This window comes from Hetaerina americana, unplaced genomic scaffold (genome assembly GCF_022747635.1).
Source record: "Hetaerina americana unplaced genomic scaffold, ioHetAmer1.1.p SCAF_5, whole genome shotgun sequence".
Classification (NCBI taxonomy): domain Eukaryota; kingdom Metazoa; phylum Arthropoda; class Insecta; order Odonata; family Calopterygidae; genus Hetaerina; species Hetaerina americana.
Genome location: NW_027287095.1, coordinates 36,800,936 through 36,825,152, shown reverse-complemented (window position 1 = coordinate 36,825,152; position 24,217 = coordinate 36,800,936). Strand labels below are relative to the sequence as shown.

The 24,217-nt window shown below is 34.4% G+C and overlaps 1 protein-coding gene across 1 annotated transcript in view; it reads right to left on the bottom strand.

The window, feature by feature from the left end:
• Positions 1 to 2,173: 2,173 nt before the first annotated feature.
• LOC139694278 (PHD finger protein 12) overlaps positions 2,174 to 24,217 on the bottom strand; it is a 32,003-nt gene continuing 9,959 nt past the window's right edge. The window contains exons 9-16 of the mRNA XM_071592745.1: positions 23,859 to 24,011; positions 21,876 to 22,468; positions 15,100 to 15,233; positions 11,720 to 11,839; positions 10,475 to 10,768; positions 7,879 to 7,961; positions 7,182 to 7,607; positions 2,174 to 4,269 (exon numbers count right to left, since the gene is read on the bottom strand). Coding sequence (XP_071448846.1) covers positions 3,979 to 4,269; positions 7,182 to 7,607; positions 7,879 to 7,961; positions 10,475 to 10,768; positions 11,720 to 11,839; positions 15,100 to 15,233; positions 21,876 to 22,468; positions 23,859 to 24,011 — 2,094 coding nt within the window. The 3' untranslated portion in view covers positions 2,174 to 3,978. The remainder of the gene's footprint in view (positions 4,270 to 7,181; positions 7,608 to 7,878; positions 7,962 to 10,474; positions 10,769 to 11,719; positions 11,840 to 15,099; positions 15,234 to 21,875; positions 22,469 to 23,858; positions 24,012 to 24,217) is intronic.

The following is a 24,217-nucleotide window of genomic DNA, read 5'->3' as shown; positions in this document are numbered from 1 at the left end:
GTTGAGGATAATGTTATTTTGTCCTAATTAAACCTTGACTTAAATAAACAAGAGCATTGGGAACCCTGCAGAGGAAGGAGCTAATTTCAAAATTAAATAGGATACAGAGAGATGGTGCTTGTTCATAAAAAAGGCAATGAGCAAACAGAAAGCATCACAGTATTATTTAGAAACCTTGGGCTCAGTTCCAGAGGAGGCATCAAGATTAAATGCATTATGCATATACATTGGGAGTGAAATTTCATTTATCACTCGCACAGAGGAAATAATTGTAGCCCCACACTACATGGAAAATGAGAAAATTAGGTGTTCAGAGAAAGTGATTACCATATGGACTGAATTAAAGAATACTTTCACCATCACAAAATTCGTTACCACATCAGTAGAAAACACCTTGCGCAATAATTTGAACTGCATGGAAATAAAACATAAAAATCACCAATAACCCATTTACTGTTGTCCTAATACCAGCTACCACATGCTCTTGGAGCATAAAATGCAAATAGTTAAGCATGGTTGTATGCAAAAATTATGTTTCATGTAAATACATTAAAAAGGAAAGTTAAGATGAATAGTTTTATGAGGACAAGAAAGATTTCTTTGCAAGCTGCTTCTTTTCAAGATCTTAAATTTGGCATTAAGGTGAAATTAAACCAAAAATAATATTTGTAAAAATGTATTTACAGTTCTTTTAGACTTCATTTAACCAAGCCATAAACCCAAAGAATTTTTTTTAGCATCAAATAGAGATCTGACATATTGCCAACCTTTAAAGTCCAGTTACATCAAAATATTGATGCATGCATTTATTCTCATTTTTTGACATCAATCATGATACCACAAAATGTGATATAGGACACTTCCAGGTCTATGGGTATGACTGGTCATTTGGATGTAAAAGTTAGATATTTTCGTGGAAAATACAAGGATGAAACTAATGTCATTCCTTATATCTTTCAGAATAGTAGAATTCAAGGACTGCAGATTCAAACAAACAATAGGAATATTTTAAGGCTTAAATGTTTTCTCACCTCACTTTTGAATCTTCTATTGCACAGTACACTTCATGGTGGTATTCCATTAGCCATGCTTTTCAAAACATTCCAGATGGACTTGCAATCTGAAATTTGACATGTTGATGAGCTCCAATGTGAAATTCAAGGGCAAATTTGAACTTCAACCAAACAAAAAGGTTAATCTTTGTGTAATCAAAATGCAACATAAAGAATCACACAAGGAGAATATTAAATATACTTTTTAAAATACTTAGTCTCCCGATATCAGTCACTCTAAAATAATGGAAATAATATAAATTCATTAGAGGAATGAAGTTAATCGGCTACAAGGTGATTACTGCACAGCATTTACAGTATCATACGTTTGCTTGTCACACATTTTTAGGTAATTTAAATAATTAAAAATGCATCTTCTAATAGTAACATTAAAAAATGTATATATTATGATCCTTTATAAAGCTTCCAACAAATAAATCGAAATACTGAGAAGAAATAATCCATTAGCCAGCAAGTCAATATTTGCCCATATGATAGTGAGGTCCAACTAATAAAAATATTTTTTACAAAAGGACAGGCAATATTTTGTTCTCCTTACATTATTAAATTATTGACCAGGGCTGATAAATATACTGAATGTACGGAAAATTTAAATATATATATATATATCATTGTTGAAATTGCGACACGAAATCTCCTCCACATTGAAAATAAGGTTAGAGGCAATTTCCCCTTCATCTTAGGTATACTGCTCATGTCATAAGTTTTATAATAGTTTGCTGCAAAAATTAGTTCACAATATACATAGAAGTATACATCTATAGCAGTTTAGAAAAATATATACATCCAATCTTAATGTAATGAAATTATTAACTTCATGAAATCAATGTACCTTCGCGATGTAAAAAACAATAGTAGTATCTTTATGAAAACTACCTACACTCCATTGATCACCCACTCTGCACGTGTTCTATGCATGATTCTGTGTACCAGATAAATGTGCACATCAGATACTATGAATTGCTATAAATTTTTCTGTTTCCAAAATTACCTCAATGGCATCAGCACACTATTTATGACTTAGCTCTACATGGGGAAATATGAAGTAAACCAAATATTATAAATATTCTCAAAGATGGGGGATCATTTTTTCTGTTAGATATTTCTGAAAAATTACTGAAATTTTCAAAGAGGCCATCACTAAATTATTAATTCAAGTTCTCCCCTGTCTATAACCACTACACACATAAAATACAACATGTAATATGAAATAGTTTTCTTTTATTAAACATTACTCCTTGTATGAAGATCTTCATAGAAGGATTTAAAAATTGTATATTAATTTCTATTTGTATATACATTATGTTATAACAGCCATCAAAACAATACCAGGCCACTGCAATCAAGGGTGTGCGTTCCACAAGTACAAGTCACTCCACCAAACTTTTCAAGAAGCTAATTCAATTTCATTATCTTCATTTGTACAGAAAAAACATCACAACATTTAAGGGAGTTAAATTATACCATGTATTAATACTTAAAATATTCTTAGTTTTCACATATAAAAGTTCCAATATTACACAGAGTACATGGCAATTTGTAAAGAAATATAAGAAACAATATGCACACATATACACAAAATGTACAGGTTAACCACTCAGTAATTCTATTTACAAATATCGTTTCTAAATCATGGATAACGAATTTCCACAACATTGATTGGCAGTCTGAAAGTTACTATCATGAATGTTAGAGTTAAAAATAAATTTAAAATGGAACCACCAGCATGCCACCCCTCTTGGCCTGAGCCATATTGCTTAGTCTTTGGAATAATCACCATTAATTTCACAGAGTACACAAACAGGATATTTGATCCATATGACTGATTGTTAAAAATAATGAACATACTGCACCAACTCAGAAGAAATTCAAATGGCACCTTAATTTCCATGACAAACATAAATTACCTGATCACTTTCATCAAGAATGGGATAAAAAAATAGAGCTCTTTTACAATAATTAAATTTATAACGTATACTGAAGAAGGAACTTATACCTTCAGTAAAAATGCATAGAAATGAGGAATTTATTTAAAAATTTTATTTCCCTAGAGAAGGTACCTTGAACACAGATGCATGTGGTGCAACTACAGTCACTTGGTTGTCTTGGAGTGGCTAATAAAATGTGTGAAAATAACAAAAACTTATAACTCCATCTTTTGTACTAATATTCCACATTATATATTCATTATTAACGACCAGATATTTAAGTCACATGAACAAAGAAACTTCAGTGTATAACACAGAGAAAAAGTTCACTACTTTCGAGGTAGTCAATGAACTTCTGCAATTCCAAGTGATGAAAAATCAAATGCAAAGATAAATTAATAAATAGATTTCACAGTTCAAGTTTTTTTTGAGGAAAGATCCAACTCTTTGAATTAAACCCCAAACAATATATAATTCTACTGTAACTCCAATATATTAAAACTTTTACAAAACTTTGAGCAATTAAAGCATAACAGCACTTTTAGAGAGAATAAATCCCATCTTTCACAAGCATAACACAGTAAAAACCCTGGTTATTATCATACCATGGAAGACAGACAGATCCCAAGCACATTGAATCAGCTAACATAGGCCCAATAATTTAATTAATTTACCTCCCAAAAATGTATCTCTGGAAAATTTAAGAAATCAGTATTTAAGGTCTTAAATTTAAAGTTTAAATTTGCCCTAAGAGATCAACATAATACAAGGGTGAATTATCCATTTGAAATGTTGGATACGAGATATGCCCAAAGGTTTATAAAGGAAGAAAACATTAACACTTACAATAGTCAGATACATGAATGCGATTTTTCACAATAGCATTAAATGAAACATTACAGACAATTTTGATCTTTTTCATTTGGTGAAACACGGAAAGTTTAAATCATTCCCAAATCAATAATCACCCTGTAAAGCTAGGAACTGGATGCTGATTCCTTTTGCTGGTTCGAAGATACAGAAGAATTTACATTCTTTGAGAATGATGGTCCAGGTGAAGGTACAATATTGCCACTGGAAGAAGAATCCTGATCACCCACATATGCAGCGGGGGGCACGGTGGCAAAATCAGTTATACTAAAGACAAACTGAAGGCATCCAAATTTAATGTAAGAGCCATGGTTAAGTAAAGCTGTGCCTTCCCACCCAGCTCCATTACCACCTATTAATAATGAACTGCTGGTCCGACATCCACACTTCTGATATTCCTGCAACAGAACAAAATCAGAATCTCAAAATCACCAAAACCAAGTGTACTTAAAATTATGTTAATGACACAATATTTAATTTTTCAAGCTGCTTCTAATGTTGTCAGCTTGAGGGTATGATTAAATTGCAATTTTCTGCCATTATGGTTATTTTATTGAAGTCACAAACAGAAATAATCCCATGCATTCATATTAATTCACATTTAGTAAAATTTGAAATTATTCTACATACCAACGTACTGGAATATATACTATGCTTAGGACAGAGAAGAGGGTGATGGGTACAGTTGGGGGGTGAGGAAGGGTCGGATGATGGAGGTTGGGTGGAGTCATTTGGGTACAGGAAGAAGCTTACCCTAAACTCTCCTTTCTCCAAAAAATTTCAATATTGAACCCAAGAAAATTATTAGCATAGCCACCAACAACAACCCTAACCTAGTTGAAAAAATTCTTCGGAAAAAGCAAAATACAATGGCTATAAATAGAATTTCTTCCTCTGAAGTCCGCAAAATCAAAAGAATTCAAGTGGTGCTCGATCGCATTCCAGGGAGATATCTTCTATAATATCTCCCATCACCTCCCTACCTCACTCACAGAAGCCTTCTACCCACAGCCAATGGCAATTTATACCCATTGCTAGTACCAAACTCATAGCTAATGGCAACAGGAAACAATTTTCAAACAGGCATTTATAAACTGAAATAAAATGCATGGTAAATTATGAAAGTAATGCGCATGATTTTTTTGTAATGCGACTAGCCTAGGCAGCGCAGTAAAACCGGTCGGGAAATGTGGTGGGGGGTCTGCCCTTCTAACGCAGCCAGTTGCCAGTTTCTCCGAGCTGCCTGAACAGAAAGACGTGCCTCCGCACGAAGTGTGTTTTTCGATGCCACATGTACTTCATTTTTACCAGCTTCCTGGCCCATATCACTACCCCCATGGTCCCCCAGCCCCTTTACAGTCCTGACAGCCCTGGTCGGGAAATGTGGTGGGGGGTCTGCCCTTCTAACGCAGCCAGTTGCCAGTTTTCTCCGAGCTGCCTGAACAGAAAGACGTGCCTCCGCACGAAGTGTGTTTTTCGATGCCACATGTACTTCATTTTTACCAGCTTCCTGGCCCATATCACTACCCCCATGGTCCCCCAGCCCCTTTACAGTCCTGACTTGGCTCTGTGCAACCTTTTTTTGTTCCCCTGACTGAAGAGAGAGCGGAAAGGAAAGCTTTGGGAGACCATGGAAACATCCAAATGCATTTTTCAATGTTCCTGAGAGAAATTCCTGTCATGGGGTTTCAGAGTGCCTTCCAGGCATGGCAGACACGTCTTCACAAGTGCATTGATGTAGGAGGATAGAATTATGAAGAATTTTAAGCATTTGTACAAGTACAATCAATAAATCTATTTTTCCCAGAGAATGCAAATTACTTTTATAGTGGACCCTGTACATCTCTAATATCAGTCAGACAGGAAGAAATTTTGAGATACGAGCCAAAGAACATGCTAGGTGCCACAAAAATCAGAATTTCAATTTGCTTTTTGCAAAACACTGCATTCAATTCAGTCACAATAATAATTTTTTTTCAGAACTGCTGTATAATCTCCCTTAAGTATTATAAATGGATGCTCTCAAGCAAATCGAAATAAGAAGCCAATAGGCAGAACCCAAAATGATTCTTTGTAATGAGCAATTGTACCCACAACCTTTCCCACTTCTTTCCGAGAAACTAGCTTCACCAAATTCAACCCTTCAATGCACCTGATCACCCCCACCCTACACCACATCATAGCCATGGCACCACTGCCTTTTCTCTAACCCATATAACTCCACCCCCACCTTCAACATCCCACCCTTCCTCACCTCCGAACCGTAGCCACTACCCTCCCTTCTGTGCTAAGCATATATATTCCAGTGTAGCATGCAAATGAAATTTGTACTTGATAATGCAGTAAACCAGTGAAATGCATTGTATCTTAAAATTAAGCCAGCGGAAAAGTACAAATTCTTTTATTATGGATATCAAATCTTCCACAATGTGAAGCCCAAAACCGCAAAGTAGAATAGCATATTAATCCGAAGTAAATTTATAGCTGGAATTCTTATAACCACAGACCATTAGTAAATTCCCTTACAACAGCATTACATGAATACTTCAAATGTGTGAAACATACACTCATTGCCAGAGTAGGATAAAAACCCTCTCTCCCCATGGCTTTTCTAAATGTGATGAATGTAACTCGGTGATGAATAGATATGGTGACCAATGGATTGAAGGTTTTACATTTTTTCATTCAATCAGACAAGTTGTCTCGTATTTAACTGAATGCATAACTCAATTTTTTTAAACAGTCAAATGAAACAGTGAAAAACATTTTGGGTTAATCACATAGATCTGTTTAAATGGAAAGCACCATATATCCTGAAGCATTCTCATGAAGGCCAGTGATTAAGCATAAAATGGTGAATGAATCCAGAAAAACGATCATGGTTGCCACTTAACACAAGAATCAAACCTTTACATTCTTTTTTTTGAGTGTGCCTAGGCACAACCGATAAACAAAGAGAACTATATTAAACTGCTAAGATATAAAATGCAGAGTTATCACCTCACAAGGAAAGCATGGTGGCTCATATAGCCCATTTGCAAAAAACAGGACAACACTCAGTATTCTCTCTTCACTCATAGGTGGGATTAGACCATCTCAGAAAACAGGAGAGGTAATTCTTATTCTTTAAAGTGCAATACACAAACAGTTGTTTGGAGTGGAAAGCATATAATGAAGAGGAGGGCAAGAGAAAAAAACTTGAGCGGCCTAGCTTACTTCCACTGATGCCCCATCAAGGTGATACTTGCATAATCAGTTGCCAGAACACCAGATAAGATTAAGCAATGAACAAAAATAAATTAATTGTTACCTTGCCAGCTCTAGCGCTCATACACTCCATGGCAGTTTTGGTTGTTAAATCAGTCTCATTTATAATCTTGTGCTTCCCCTCATCTTCACCAGGACTACAATTATCTAGTTCTTCATTCTTCACAGTAATTGTATATTTCACTGGAACTCGAACAACTTGTTTTATGTTGGCACTAGAGCCTCTAGTAGCTGCACCAGTACTGGTATTAGAGGCTTCCTTTTCAGGACTTGAGAATTTAAATGATTTTAATTTCCTCTTGTATAAATTTCTGCTATTGTTCACTGCTTCACGTCCTTTACAGATTAGGGTTTTAGGTGGCTTTTCACTAGACACTGGAGTTTTTTCAGAAAAATCACAGGAATAAAGTACATTATCCACAGTTGTTCCATGCTCACTGTAATTGATTAGCTCATAATGTTTTGTAATCTGAAAAAGAATAATCAGTACATAGTTATATTTTGCAAGTACACATGTCCACAAGTGGAGAGGTAAAAAGGTATTTTTACATAAAAGGTAAGTAAACTCTGAAGCTTAAAATCCCAGTCAACCCAAATACAGCTAAAAAGAAAACTGTGTCAGAGTTAACTAATTTCGTAAACTGTAGTATCAAACAAAAAATTGAAGTTTTCAAATTTTATAATTGAATAATCGAGATACAAAAAAATACTTAAGGATAAAGACATTAAATAATATATACCTCATCGTAAAATATAGATGCATGTTTAGCAGACACAAAATTGCAGAGACCATAGTCGCTAAGACAGACATCCATATCAGCACCTGAAGAGAAACAAGCATCCATTAGTGTATTCTTACATTTAATATGATGAGCAATTACAAATAAAACCTTCATTACAGCATATTTAAATAAAAAAAGTTTTGCTCTTATTGCACTTCCCCTATCTTCTCATTATCCCAAGGTGTTTCTTTTTAAAAAAATGATGAAAACCTAAACAATTGAAAATAGTACTGGTATATCTGATAATACTTTTTCAAAGTAACAGTTGAACATGAAGTGGGACGGTAGAAATGGAAAACACTAATTACCTATTCCTGGGCCTCAGAAGCTATTGGAGATATTTCTTTCCATTGTTCCATTCTTCCCCTCTTTGCCCAGAATTTTCTTCTTACAGAAGCAAAATAGCTGATTTTGAAACACTATTAGTTAAAGGATCGTTTGCTATTTCTTTGTTACAATTGACACAACATTTGCCACTATTATATTTATTTATCAACGCTACATTTAATATCCACCAGAATAAATAAAAGGATGCCCTTAAAAGAATAACATACACCAATGAATACAAGGTTTTAATATCACGTAAACAATATACTATCTCTTGACTACCAAACTAATATATTTTTATTAAATCTCTAGCAAGTAACATTAGAGATAATATAATGTTCTAACACTCCGCAAAATCATTTGACTCACTTTAAAAATATTTATAGACTATATTTTGCCATGGCATTTTCTTGAGGGTGGATAGTCTTCCTTTACATTGCATCATGATGTGGACTTTCATTGTATTACTCTTTACATGGCTATACCAGCTACCACCCTTTGAAGAGGACAAATTTATAAATTTGAAGCTACCTGGAAAATGGTATTCTAAATCGATAAATTTTGAGTTTCAACGAAAATTCAAGCAGGTAACACATGAACAGAGAAGAGAGACATAATCAGTACATTTCCTTTACATTTACATAAGGTACCGCTACTATACTGCTATTACTTCTCACCTTCATGACCATAGTACAGGTTTTAGGTGCATCAACTATAAGTAAGATGTGATCCGATTCATAGATTTTGATGAAAGTCTTAACATATAATATGATAATTCACAAATTCATCCTATCAATACACATAAGACATAATGATTTAAATAAAGCCATAACTTTACTCCGGAATGACTTTTCACAACCAGGTGACTTGCAGTATACTAAAGGCAGAAATATATCCAAACAAAATTTGATTTTTTATTATGAACAACTGTATTTTGGATACACCCCTAACTTTAAGCAAGTTAGGTCTAATTGTCCTATGTATCTGAGCCTCAAATGTAGAAATACAACTTCTGTACAAGAAAAAATGAAAAATCGCATCTAAATGAAAATGATCACAGTCATGATAGTAACACTCAGATCAAATACTGTCACCTGTCATGCTGAGACTGCCCTATCTGCTCAGAGCATCCTTTTGGAAGAGTACTAGGAGACTGAAAGAGAACTCCAAGGCATGTACAAAATATATTTACTTAAGAATACTCATGGTAAACACCAACTTTCCTTCTAATTCCCAATTTGGCTAAGTCCCTACAGAGGCATGGATTATTTGAAACTCCTTTCAGATTCCAGTTTGACACCATGAACGAAACTATTCTCTAACTCATAAAATTGAGGACTGATCCACCAGTCCAAACAAAGATTTTGTAAAAAAAGATGACTACACTGCACACCAGTTAAACATAGGTTTAACTGGTGTGCAGTACAGCGTTTCTGATGCAGCTGGTACAGCGTTTTCTGATGCACACTCAGGGAGAATGTAACATTAATTTAGGACTAGAAAAATGAAGTCATAATAATTATTGCTTTCATAATAAATTATTAGCATTTATTATGCATGTATACTAAATTACGATTAGAATTACCATAAATACAGTAATCAACCAGAAGGGCCGGTTTGGTAGGTGTCGGTCGAGTTTACCCAATACTAAGCCCAATGGCATGGGAAATTCACATATCAGGGTAGGGAGGCTGAATCCTTTCCCTGTACTGCCTATGGTTTCCCTTGGTTGGAGCCAAATGTGCCCAGAGGGTCTTGTTTGGGAATTGAATCTGTGCCCTCTTGCCATGGGGCTAACACTCTGCCCCTGGACTACCACATCTCTTAGAATTACCAAATCAGATATAATTCTTAAAATTTGTCAATAAATAGTCCCCTTTTTTGGAAAATATTAGTATGACTATGAGAAACATTTTGACAAAAATAAGACTTTTTAAGATTTTTCAATGACAAATGAGGATTCAGAAATATGGAAGGAACTGGATTAGGCAAATTCTTTAACTAGAATATCATTAAAAATTGCATAAATATGCATGTTTTGACAAAACAGCATCACTTATAATGTTCACAATATCCTCATAACAAAGTGTAATTGTTAAGACCATGTGTTAGCTTTAAATCTACTGAAAGGACTGAGATAGATATTCAACAGTTGAGTATCTCTTTTGAGAGAGTGTAGGAAAAATAAATTTGATTGGCAAGCAATTAGAATGTTCAAGTTCCAAACCTGTTCCAATGTGAAGAGTACGGTATGGCATGGCAGTTACTGGACTCCCTCCCACCAGGGGACAGATCACAGCTCGAGCCCACACAGGAGCTGAGGGAGGTAAGGGGGGGACGGAAGATTCAGGAGGAGAATCCTGAGAAACTTGAGAACTGGTCAGTTTAGACAGCATGGCCTGCATGCTGTCATTAATCCTATCTTCTGCATCTGAGGTGACACTTTGAGGCAATAGCTGCGAAAGTCTCTGATATGCAAGCAGATGAACAAGCTTTTGATCCAATGAGCTTAAATCGACCTCTGAAAGAACAAAGTAATGAAATTAGAAATTGCACACATCTCTCTAAATTTAGCAAATATTGTAATTTTGGTTTGACCACCACTGTTTAAAATATGATAACAACACATGCACAAGCCTAAGTGTAGATTGCAATCTGAATGTTCTTCTGTCATAAGGACTGGAAAAACTAGCACTATTAAAAAGAATTTTCCAAGAAGTACAACAGATCATTCAGAGAGCTATTGTGTTGTTGCTATTCAAAGATAAAAGGCAGACTCATGACATGAAGAATGTTATTCTGGGTTGTTCTTTGACTGTCAGAGAATTACCTAACCAAACAGCCATTATATATGCTGGGATAAATAAAATCATCTTTTTAGCTTAAAGTATTCCACTCTTAACCTGTTAGGACATGAAATAAGGATTCGATGTCATGATTATACATGATTTAAATGAGACACTACAGTCTACAATTATGCACAAAATAATAGATGCATAAATGTCTTTATTCAGGCAAAATTAAGACCATAAGGATAATCAAGATGCTTTCTCATTTCTTGGACAGTTTATTTTTGAATGATTATATTATTGTGAATACAATTGTCAGCTATTTAGAGCAATATACTCAACACTTGTTTATATTCATATGAAGCACACGTCTTAACACATAATCTAAGAAAATAAAAACATTAAATAAATAGTTTAAAGGCAGAAATGTTTGTATTACCACACACAGTAGCCAATAAATAAATTTAAAACCCTGCTACCCATCCTCTGAATCTGAGGGGCAATTTCAGTACTTAAGTTTCCTCATATCCTCACCAGAAATAATGACAGCAAAGGAAAACAGGAAAAAGGCTATAATGATCATCAGAGTAGTACAGAACTTAAAAAAAGCTACTACCAGTCTCTTAAAACCCAAACACAAAACATTCATATTATATTCAATATTAAGGACTGAACCTACATACCTGAGTTTCCAGAAACCATAAGTCGAAGTTGCTCTGAGAGAGAGCTTAGATGAGGAAGAGTTTTTTTGGGTAGACAGCAAGACACAGAGGAATTGGACTGGACCTTTAAAGGATCTTTTCCTGCAATTAATAATACATTACAAAATGAAAATTGAAAATTTCAAAATTAGCTCAACAGCAGTACAGGAAATGGAGGAGTGGCAAATCCACAAAAACACATTTAAAACATATATTTCTCTAAATAGACAAACAATACGTTAAGCATATAATTCTAAATTTGGCACCACTAGCATCAACTTCATTGGAATTAGTTTATTGGGGAAACATGCTACAAACATGTAATTTATGGGTATAATATATTAAGGGTTCGCTTTCACTTAGCATATCTAACTATATTTAAAATAAGTTTCCTTGGATCTCAAGAGACAACAGAAGTAATTAAAACAATTGGGGCAAGAGAAGAATTCAGTCTCATTCAATCGATTCAGAACATAAATGCACCAAGTGAGACAGCATTGAGATTGAAGTTTGTTCTTCACAAAATTCCAAGTATAGGTCACCCAGAAGGAAGTAAACTCTGAAGTGGAAGCATGCAATATTGGTAGATCCCACATTTTTGATATACTGTTCTATAAGTAATACCTTAATTGAGTCTGATTTTTAAGTGCCTTCCTAAATAATACTCGACATTGGCAAATAGGATTGTGGCATTTGGCATTGATTTTTACCATTTGCCCTTGTCTATTTCCTTATAATGGGTCCAGAATGACCATATTCACATAATTTCATTAAATTTTTTGGCCTGTTGATTCTGTTAATTTGTTTTTGTTCAGAATAATTTAAGGTAAATTCCAAGAAACTGCAGGAGATGCCACAAAAGTAACTTTTAACAGTCATCTGCTACAGGGTTTTAAGAGGATGCCTCCATAGCTCTGGCTAAAGCACTCGGCCGGACATTGAGGGATCCAGGTTCAAATCCCAGTCAAGACAAACGATTTTAACACTCTGAAATGGTTACATATCTAAGGTAGTTAATGGTAATCCAATCACACAGCACTGTAGCATCCACTTAGAAGCTTTAGGGGTAACAAAAAACATCAAATCTGATATGAAATGCTTATTTTTATTGATGAAGCTTTTAAATTATTGGTCCCATGCCAACAACAATACTGTACGTTCCTTAGTACATGCTAATTTTTTTCTTTGCGATTCATTATGAAAAAACAATTCAGAAAGTGAATTCAAGTTTAAGAAAGGCACTTGGATACTGATGATAATGATTTACCACTAATTCTCATGTATCCTGGGTAAAAATGCAATGCATACTGTATTCTAGGTTTCCAGGGTATGCCTGGAATGCTTCATTACACAATCTTGAAAAATAACCTTTTTCAAAAATGTAGCTCTTTTAGGGGATTTCAATTGGGCAGATACAGTATTTCTTACATTTGATTATTCTAGAGTGAAACTGAACAAAAGTGATGGATAAAACAAAATGTTAACTGCTGCATTACAAAGTTGGGCTAATTTATTTTAGCCAGCATGCTAACAGCCTATTGAACAAAAATATATCCATTAAAATATTCTAATTGGTATAGATAGGAGACATTTTTATTTTAACCCTCTTAGTGCGGCGGGGATTTCAGGGGTACTAGTGAGAAGTGCGAAGGGTAATTTAAGAAAATGTATCACCTTAGAAAAAAAAACATTATGAAGTTATTTGTTTAGATATCCATATGCAGTTTTTTTATTTTAAAATATAATATTGTAGTTAATAATGATGTAATACATTTACATCATCTGAAATATAAATGTAATTACTAGAGTATCATAAATTTGAAGAATATTTTTTTAGCAATTATATTTCGATTTTTAGACACAAAACTAATATTTTTTTAAAAACATTTTTCAATTAAACTACGATATTTAAATATAATAAAGAATCAAAAAGACATGCCAAAAATATTATAAATAAATAAAGAAAATCCAGTGAATTGCAAATTTTTTTGTCAGCCTCTGCATAGTTCGATTTTGTTGAAAAGGCTGATATCACTGTGTCAAATTGGGACTTTTCCCCTTTCCTTGAGACTGCGGCAATGTGCTTACAATCTAAAGGCAGAAAAAAACCAGGTTCTAACTCACAGAGAACTGCTGACAATGTAATCCATTACACAGGGCGCAATTGATTAGATAGGATGGACGGCAAGAGAAACCAAAATGATTACAAAGCAGTGTACCAAAATGATTACAAAGCAGTGTTCTCATTTCCATCGGCTCAACAAAGTCTGAATAAGCAGCTATATATCAACACCATGACACCACAACACATTCAAGAGATTACAGATGAAAACAGATAAGTAGTCTTTCAGTGGCTTTTCATAGTGGAAAGACCACTCTGAAAAAAAACGAGCAAACAATTAGGCTGAGCTTCCCGACCTGTACAAAACTGAACGAAAAATTATAGTAAGATTAATACTTTTTGAAAAGCATTTAAAATTGCTAATAAAAAATTAAAAAATTACTTATGTAATTCTATGGAATTCAACCTATCGATAGCACAAAAACCATAAATTATTAATGAAAAAACCATAAGTTACAGCGATTTAAACAATAGCCTACGCAAGAGCCGATATATCGGCCCGCCGCACTTTTCGCCAGGGATACGAAAGCCGATATATCGGCCCGCCGCACTAAGAGGGTTAATGATACATACATGCTTAGCTCATTTTTCAGATGGAAGACAAAACTAATACAAATGGTTTTTCTCTATTCATGCACATTCATATTTAAATATTCTAAAATTATTGCAGTAAATCTTTTTATAAGGGTGTTTTCCTATTGAAGAAAACTTTCATTATGAAACAGAATTTTGACCAAGTAGACCAGAAGCTGTGCATAGAAATTTTTCAAGGTTGATTTTTACACGATGTACAATTGGTTATACGATAATGTTATTTTCATTAATTTATTATTTTAATCACCAGTATATTTGACATAAAAACTTCACAAAGCAGTTTTGGTCCTAAGAAGAAACAGTAATTTGCTTTAAAAAAATTAGGCGACAGTACTTAGGGAAATATCATCAGGTACAGCGAATTTACTCAAATATCCTATGGGAAATTCATAAAGGGTAAGTTTCAAAAATCACTGGGACTTACAACATTCCATTCATTTTAAAATTACAAAATATATACAGGAGATATATCCTTACACTTTTTCAAATTAAAAAAAAATTTCCCATTATATTATATTCAAGTAGATCAACACATAGATCTGAAGCTGTATACCTCCCCACACCATTAAGGTATTTTTTGGCCAATTACTTATTTTTACATGCCAAATTAAACTTATGAAGTTATAAGAATTAAGAAAACAATTACCTAATGTAGAGATGATTGGTGTAGTTTTAGATGAAGATAACTGCTGGATTAATCCAGATTTTCCTCCTTGCTGAGGTTTTACCACCGAGGTCACTGGGCATCCTAGTCTTGGCTTGAGTATCTTGTTTGACACCCTAAATTAATATTAAGGTTTAAATAAATTTCAAGGATGACTGAAAAATTTAATATGAATTAATAACTATTTATTAACTAATTTAATATATTTAACTCATTATATGATCTGTCATGCAATAACATTTTAAATATGAAGTTTCTATTTCATTGAAACCATATATACAAATGTATAATCATCTTAAAAGTCTCATGAAAGTTGTTCTCAAAACTGCTCTAAATTTTAACCCAATTTTTCAAACTAATCTGAGCAAAGTCATGCAAATCATAATGTTGCAACTAGACAATTCTAGGAATGGAAAGATCAAATCACAAGGGCTTGATCTTAAAAACTTCATTTTAACAGTTAATGGGAAAATTAAAACTATGGAATCACTTTCACAACCAATGCTCCACAATAGGTGTTAAAAGTAAAATAAAATAATAGTACATTGATAAAGAAAAAAGTGATGAGCACAATGAATAAAATGGAATGAATTTAAAACATGAATAACTTACATAACCACAAAATACCTTAAGATAATACTCTTAATGGCTGACATTGCAGGTGAATACTTGAGTACTAACACCGTGAAGGTAAAAGTAAGCATAAAAGTCAGGAACCAATGAAATGAAGAGCTTTGTATAATCTCAATTGAATTAATTCACATCGTGCCCTAAACAGTAGTGATTTTTTTGCAGTAATAAATAAACTATCCCACTTCATGAACATTGTGATAAAAAGACTTTCCTAAAACAGATGGCTGAAATAAAGTCAATGCATCCTTCAACAACAAGTTATCTGAAGGAGATTTACAAACAAGACCTTAATTTTATTTTACCTCAATTCCTCCGATCCAATGATCAGACCAAATGAAATAGATTAAATGTGTTTTCTGAGAAATATCTCAATACAACTGCTAATGTTCCCACAAAGAAAATTCACTTAAAACCAAAATGTCAAAAGATCATACGTATTAGAACAATTAAAAATATTACCGAATAGAATAGATAGGATATTTACAACATAATGTTGCATTCACCAATTATTAGCTTCTGCTAAGTTTAGGGCTTCAAAACCTTTCCTGATGCCTACACCTAACCCATTTTATAATAGTACTTATTTCAAATAAAAATGATCCCCAATATTTGCATAATTCTCTAATTACTGTCCAAACTCGCATTGCTCCAGATATTGAATGATATGAGGCACATCCATGCGTGCTGTAAGGATAAATTACGACTGGAAAATTACAAGTTTAGTTTTATATATGGGAAAGGGAAGGCTAAAAATCAAGCAATCCACAAATTATTTTGTTAACTCATCTAAGCAATTGCAGGTAAGCACACAATGGACCAAGGTTATTTCTTTAATGAAAAAGCAAGGTTGCAAGTTCTTAAAATGCCACCTTTTACTTAATAACTTGGTTAACAAATGGTTTGACACCCAAGACGAAGGATCACAAGGGCATTTTTCATTATCTACTTAAATTTGATATCCTGACACTAAATTTCAACAAGGTTTTTCAATTACTTTTGATAATCAGCATAAGGAAACATTTTAATGCAACAATTCGGAATTTGTCATAAGGAAACATTTTCATGAAGATGATATACACTGCCTATATTCACTTTATCACAAGTACCATAAAATGATTTGGCAGATTAAAATAAAATAAGATATTAAAATAAAGATTGAATAAAACATTCAACCATCAAATTTGAGATTTTTATCCATAATAAGGAATTACTGCCTTGTTTTTAATGTAGACAAAAAATTACTCCACCCTATGTCATAATACCAAAAGGTGTTTTGTAAACTAATTTCCTGCTTCATGGACCGCAAGTTAACCTAATAAAAATTAATACCCCAGTATATGAATTATGGGTAGTGTGTGAAATGTCAACAATTGTAGAGGAAGAAAAAAATCAATTGGGGTTCGAGAAAAGAGCAGCAAGAGCTTGGCCAACAGCCAGTTACAAAGGCCCTGAAAGAAATTGCAGGGTTCAATTTTAAAATTGCAAGGACTGCCCTTCGAATACCAGATTTCTCAGGCATAGTGCTAAAATAATCTGTAAAACGATGAAGAACTTTACTAGGCCATCAAACTGCCAAAAATAAAGGACTAATTACATAAAACAAATAAACTACGAGGGTCATCCGGAAAGTAGTACCCGTTCGTGCCGCATGAAGTGCTGACGACGCGAGTAGCCGCTGGACGAGGTCAGATAGCTTCAGTGGCTTGTCTGCCTTCTCTGAGCCAAGTTGCGTGACGCTAGCATTGCCTGTGTTGTTTCTGTGATTGTTTACAATGTTTAAAAAAATTGAGAACGCCGCCAGTTGTGAAGTGAGGGCAGTGATTAAATTCCTCAATGCAAGAAACGTTCGCCCATGTGATATTCATCGCCAATTAAAGGAGGTGTATGGAGACAATGTAATGGACGAGTCGTCTGTTCGGCGGTGGTGTCGCAACTTCAACATGGGGAGGGGGAACACACACGACGATGAGCGTTCGGGGAGACCGTCTGTCATTACAGACCAACTGGTGAGCTCAGTTGACGAATTCGTGAGGAACGATCGGCGCGTCACAATTGATGACATCTGTGAGCATTTTCCCAATGTTTCTCGAACAATTGTTCATGAAATTGTTAAACACCATCTGCATTATGCAAAAATTTGTGCAAGATGGGTCCCTCGCGTATCTCAATGAGCTGGCGGCGAAGGACTATGCAGCAGGAATACAGAAACTTGTCACACGTTATGACAAATGCCTTAATTTGCTTGGAGATTATGTTGAGAAGTAGTTTAAAGTATCCTCTTTCAAATAAAATTTTTTATGTTTGTTAATATTTACTTTTGTCTCTTTATTTCACGAACGGGTACTACTTTCCGGATGACCCTCGTATGTACCCACACAATTTGTGTATCCATAGTGCAAGGACAGAGTTTGCACTTTCTTCCATTTATTACTACATGAAGTAGGTGGAGTTTAGGCTCTCAAAAATTCAGTCACTCACATACTTCTGTTAAATTTGTCATCCTGCATGCCAAGCAAAAGCCGAGTTGCCTTCATTTACTTAATTTTTGCCCTGATTCCATGCTAGCCAGGAGCTTATGTTCGTCAGCTAGCCAGGTAATTATGTTAGTCACATGCTTGCTTTATGGTGTCCACACAATCATTTAACTCTAAGGAAAATGACAGCGGCAATTATGTATAAACAATTTTTATCATAAAAAAGTTATAAATACATTTTTTTTTAATGTGAGCCCATGAATCATTGCGGTAACTTCCCTAGACAATAATCATACAAGGCCAATGAAGACTCAAGCTAATGGCCAAGATAAGCCCCTATTATGAAAAGAATGGCCACCAAGATACCACACAGTTTATTATGTGACTATGGCATTAGCATGGGGGTCGCAAGCAATTAACTCTCCAACAAGGTTTTTTCCTCACGAGATATCCATGGAATGCTACAAAAACATAAATGAGAGTCAGCCTCTGCCACTAGGTTCATTCTATATATGGTTTGTCTATCTAGTTTTATAACTGCCACTCCTGGGGTTTCACTACCTGTAACGGGCTGCCCGATTAATTCCAAAAACATGTGAATCGCAAGGTCTCAAGATTTCTGACAATGGCAATAGTAATGCCACATCTGTAATACACCGGTTCCTCACTGGCTTTACTTGCAATTCTTGTAAGGGAATATCTTGGATTGGACACAACAAACACACATCCACTTAACTATTCGATTGAACTTCAAGCTCTGTGAGAAAAAATATTCTTTCTTAAAAGTGAATGATCCTTTAGAATTTAGCCTTATCTGGAATTCAAAAGCAGGCCACAACCATCTAAATTGAATGTGTCCCGCTAAACCAATGCAGAAATATTTAATGGTGTCTTTGAAAATGTATTCAAATGCTTTAGTCTACACAAACAAAAGATTGTAGTAGAATTCAATGATTAACTCTCCATCTTTCCTTATTTGTTTCTTTAACTACCTTTGTTTTTCTTTAAAATATGTTTCATTACTAATCACAATATATTCTGCTAAATGTGGCAGAGGCTATTTTTAATTCCAAGGCTTGCTTTTCAGCTACTCTCCAAATGTGCACAGAGGACTCAGATTAGCATGTTTATGAAGGGACCCGGAATGCTGAGTGAACAAGGGGTGACCTACGGCAAGTAGCAAAACTCAAGAATATCAACATTATCACGACCTAACTTATTGCTATTCATTCCTTAACTTGTTAGTGACAACCATTTTTTTGTCAACACTATGATATCTATATAATGCATTTTGTGTAAATTCTACCTCAGTGTCTATACATGGATGACACTAATAAATAAAATACATTTCACAACTTCGCAACATGTTCCGTGTACACATTATTTCCAACTTTTTGTCAAGTCATACACTATATGTAATTGACTGTATCACGAAGAGGTTTACACTCGTAAAAATTAAATTTTAATCTTAAATAAGTCCACAACATGTCTCCCGTACCATAAACACATTTGTTTATAAGTGCCATGAACAAAATAAACATGGGCGTACAAACACAATAGCTTAGCAAAATGTAATCAGTATGCAATAAATCAAAATAATAAGAAACTACTTCAGAATTGGCAGATGTGCTGAAAACTTGGTAGATTAAATTTTGCGGCAGACATTGGGCATTCACAGGACCTTCTAAGGAGTAACGGAAATTCACGCAAGTATTTGTGAATTTGTATTTAAAATAAACATTAAAAAATATAAAACGCAAACACTTAAAATAATACAGTCACAAAAGCCTAATACCTCTAACTATACATTTCAAATGACAATTATCGTTCCCGAAGAACAATTTTCTTAAGTCTGAATTTCCCTCTAACAAACATTTATCCTTGGATGATGATAGCACTTTTCTCGGTAATATAATACTAAATTCTTGTGCTCAGCCTGTCATGTTAATATGGCCACAAACAATTCAAAACAAGCATGAATATAAAGGCATGTAGATTTTTTCTCAGTAAAAATAAAAAAAGGTTTCTCCTATGATTGCGATTATTCCTTTTTATCCACATTCTACAACCATTTGCTTACAATTTTCCACAATTAACTGTAGTTTGGCATATGCTGATCGATTTATAAAAGAAAGCATCCTTTTGCAAACGTTTCCAGATATTTCGCCTATTAACTTTCCACTTCCAACCATTTACTTTTTATCTTCCGTCGACTGTTCCATCAAGGTAACCAAAATGTGTTTACTGGAATTATTTACAACAGCTGCCAAGGGAACTGAAGTGCTGACAAGGACATGTTATGAAGGTATTACAGAGTCCACTGTATTCTATTCCTTGACAACCTTTTCATTTCTTTGTCCTTTATACAGGCGTCTTCTACGACCAATTTCTCTTAATTTATCCTCGGCCTTCCTCAGTTATTCTTCCATACTCTTCTCTCTTTAACCACTACTTAGACATAGGAATTTGATCTATCACTCCATCCATTTTACTAATATCATTCTTCTGCCGGATCACATTTTCGTTGCTTCTCTTATGTTACTACAGTGCAGATATCCCCACCATAAAAAGTGAACTACATGTGTATTTTTGTGCATGTGTCCAAACTGTTGTTTATTTTCCACTAGTCCAACTAGTTGTTTATTTTCATTGACCGCTGCCTTTGCTGTCCTATTCTGCTAACTACAACCTTCTCACTCCTTCAATCACTTACAATCTTGTTCACTAAATTGCAAGACTCTCCCAAATGTTCAAGGATCTCTTACAAGTCTTATGATAATATTGTCTGCCCAATTGAAAACACACTATTTATTCACTGTTTTATTTTTATCTTGAGGTTGCACTCTTCTCCATACAGGCTGGTAAACTTGTCCAGTCTGCTTTTCTTTGTTAGTAGTTGTATCATCTGCAAATCTTAACATGTTTATGTATTCCTCCTTGTTTGCATTCATTCAACCATTTATATTCTCCTTCATCTAGTCCATAGTCTTCTCAATACCTTAAAGATCATGGGTGGTAATGAGCAATCCTACCATATTTCTGTACTTATTTTAGCCTATCTGTTTTCATCATATCTAATCACTTCTTGAGGGTCTAAATAGGAGCTTCAGCAATTTTCTGACAATTTAAATAATTCCAATTATTTTTACCACAGAGAATATTAATTACCAGTCCATATAGTCAGATATTTTCCCAAGATTCAAGAATGTAATCACGATCAGTTGATCCATTTTTGTTCCTTCTGTACAATGCTTGAGAGTGCAAGAAGAGCTGGCTATTATCTCTCACAATATGAACTATCTTGTTCCATCTGGAACCTCTGTTGATTTGTATCTCAAGAAACCTGGCAATCCTTAATATTCCTACTACTCTCGACTAATCATCAGGGTTTACATGGACACATTCATCATACTGAACCCAACACCAATGCCTAACATAGAATCAAACATATGACTTTGACGTTCACAGGCGATATTTATCTGATGAACCCATTACCTGGTACCTCTCCATAAAATAATTATATTGAATTAAATGATTATTATCATCGATACTACAGCTCAACTTGGAAATAATAGCTTGATATTTGCCAGCAACCAAATAAATAAAAGGTACACTATACATGATAATTAAATTTAAAAATAGGGCACCTACCCATCATGCTTCAGATCATTCACAGTCTTGCTAATGAAAGGAGATCCTTTCACTGCTTCCTTCAAATGAGAGAGTAGAGATGCTTCATATTTACATATGTGTGAAACATAATCAGCATTATCTTCTCCTTTACACTGATGCACTTCTTCAGACTCAAATTCTTCCTTATATCTTTTTAACTCTAGTTCACTATCACTATTCACCTCCAAAGAGCCATTTGGAATATGCAAACACTTAGCCGGCAAGTCTCGGGAAAATGATACAGGGACACTGGGTATACACTTAAGTGGAATAGTTCTATCATCTACCTCTCCATTCAAAACTGTATGCACAACTGTTTCTTCTACTAAGGAATTACCGTTAAACGTCACTGGAGGTAATGGAGGTGATAAGGGGCATGACATAGGGGAAGGAATCGGTGAAGACGAAAGTGGAGAAGAAGGTGAGAGAGGCTGCATTGGTGAAGGACAACTTGAAGAAGAGCATGAGGTTGACTCAGAGTAGACATGGGTATCAATTTCCCCATCCTCCTGTTTCCTTTGGGCCAAATGGCAAGCTATACTTGTTTGTAGAGCCATAATTCCAGTCAGCCACTGAAAAGGATTATATTAATTATTTCAAAAAGTTCCAGCTTTATCACATGGATGTATACACTCCGTTATAAAATTTAATGAGCACAAAAAATGTAGGATTATATCATTCTACCATTTTAAGACCCTAACATTAGCACAAATTAGTTCCTGTAAATATTCAGTTACCTTTTTTGAAAAATAAGTGAAATGAAAATGAGCAAAATGGCATAGTAAATTTTCACATAATACTCGAGAGTTAGCATTCAGTTTAATCATCCACATTTTAACTAAACAATGCAGATTTTTAGTAACAACACATAAACACACTACTGGGAGAGGCATCCTGCCAAGGAAAGATATAAACTAACATACAAAGACACATCCTCTGGGAGCAGATAAAAATATACTACTCCCTCAAACCCGGTAAATATGTCAGGCTGTGCTGGTATTTTCCGAAACACCTCACTATTTTGAACATCCCTCACCATTAATCACTAGAGTCAGCTAATATAGGTATAAAATAATTTAGATCAACGAGTGTAAAACTGGAAAGGCCTTTGTTTCTGTCATTATACAATGGGGTCATCATATCAAACCTGAACCTAAATAGTCAAGTTTACAATTTTAAAATAAATAATTGCATTTATCTTTCATCACAGTCAAATCAAGCTCACTTGGTTTTACTAGTTTTTGGAAGGTTAGTACAGCCTTCTCTTGAACCTTCACTTATTTTTCACTAATAAGTAAACTGTATTTTACTAACACTCTCCATAGCCATAAGGTCATATGATTTCCACCATTATAACACACATTTTTCTTAGTGTTTTTCATTAAAGTGAGAAGTTAATTAAGTTTATTTAGAGTCATGCATGTTCTATTTCTGGGTTGATCACGGGATGCCATGTGCATGATGAAATAGAGGGAACAGATGTAAAATGGCTGGTGACCTACCCACCCCTGCCACATGCCCTTGTGACAGCTTGCAGGGTACTGTGTAGATGCAGATGTACTGTTATATATTGGAGACTTTTTGAATACTCTCTTCTACTAAATTATTGCTTCCTTGGCCTTTAACATTTTTTAAACAATTGACAGGTAAAATTGAAAATAAATAAACTTCAAAACAAGTGTAAGTATATAACTTTAAACAACTAATGCAGAGTGAAATTATTTTTCAATTATTTCCAGAAAAAGGTAGTTTCCGAAAATTTACTTTAAAGTGTAATTCCCTCCTCTTCCCTATTCTGGTTGAAATAAAAAAATTCTTTCAGAGGCTGATATTTTAATTGCCAATGAATGATAACATCTTTCAATATTCTGATCGTATAAATGAAAAAAACACCTACATGACACTTCACTTAGCAAATAAGGAATAAAAATTACATGAATGTGGACTTAAAATCCAACTTACTTCCTCCTGTTCTTCAGCACTAGCTCCTTCTGCATTGCACCCAACTGATTGAGGCTGTAACCTCTCAGATGCCAAAATTTGTAACCTTAGGTCTCTTTCCAAGGGAAGGAGAGGTGGAGGGCATTTATAATGGTCTTTAACAGACTGAGGAACCTATACGTAAAAGAAAAATCAATGATTTTAGAAAGTACCAACCCAAATACTTTGGTGTCAACTATTTTACAAGAGATAAAATATTGATTCAAGAATTTATACGGCATTAACAATAAGAATTCCTTGGTTCCAGTTCCACTTGAAACCTATTTCCACAAGTTTAGGTGATATGGCAGCCAGTAGGAATGCCTAAAAACTGTTTTCGT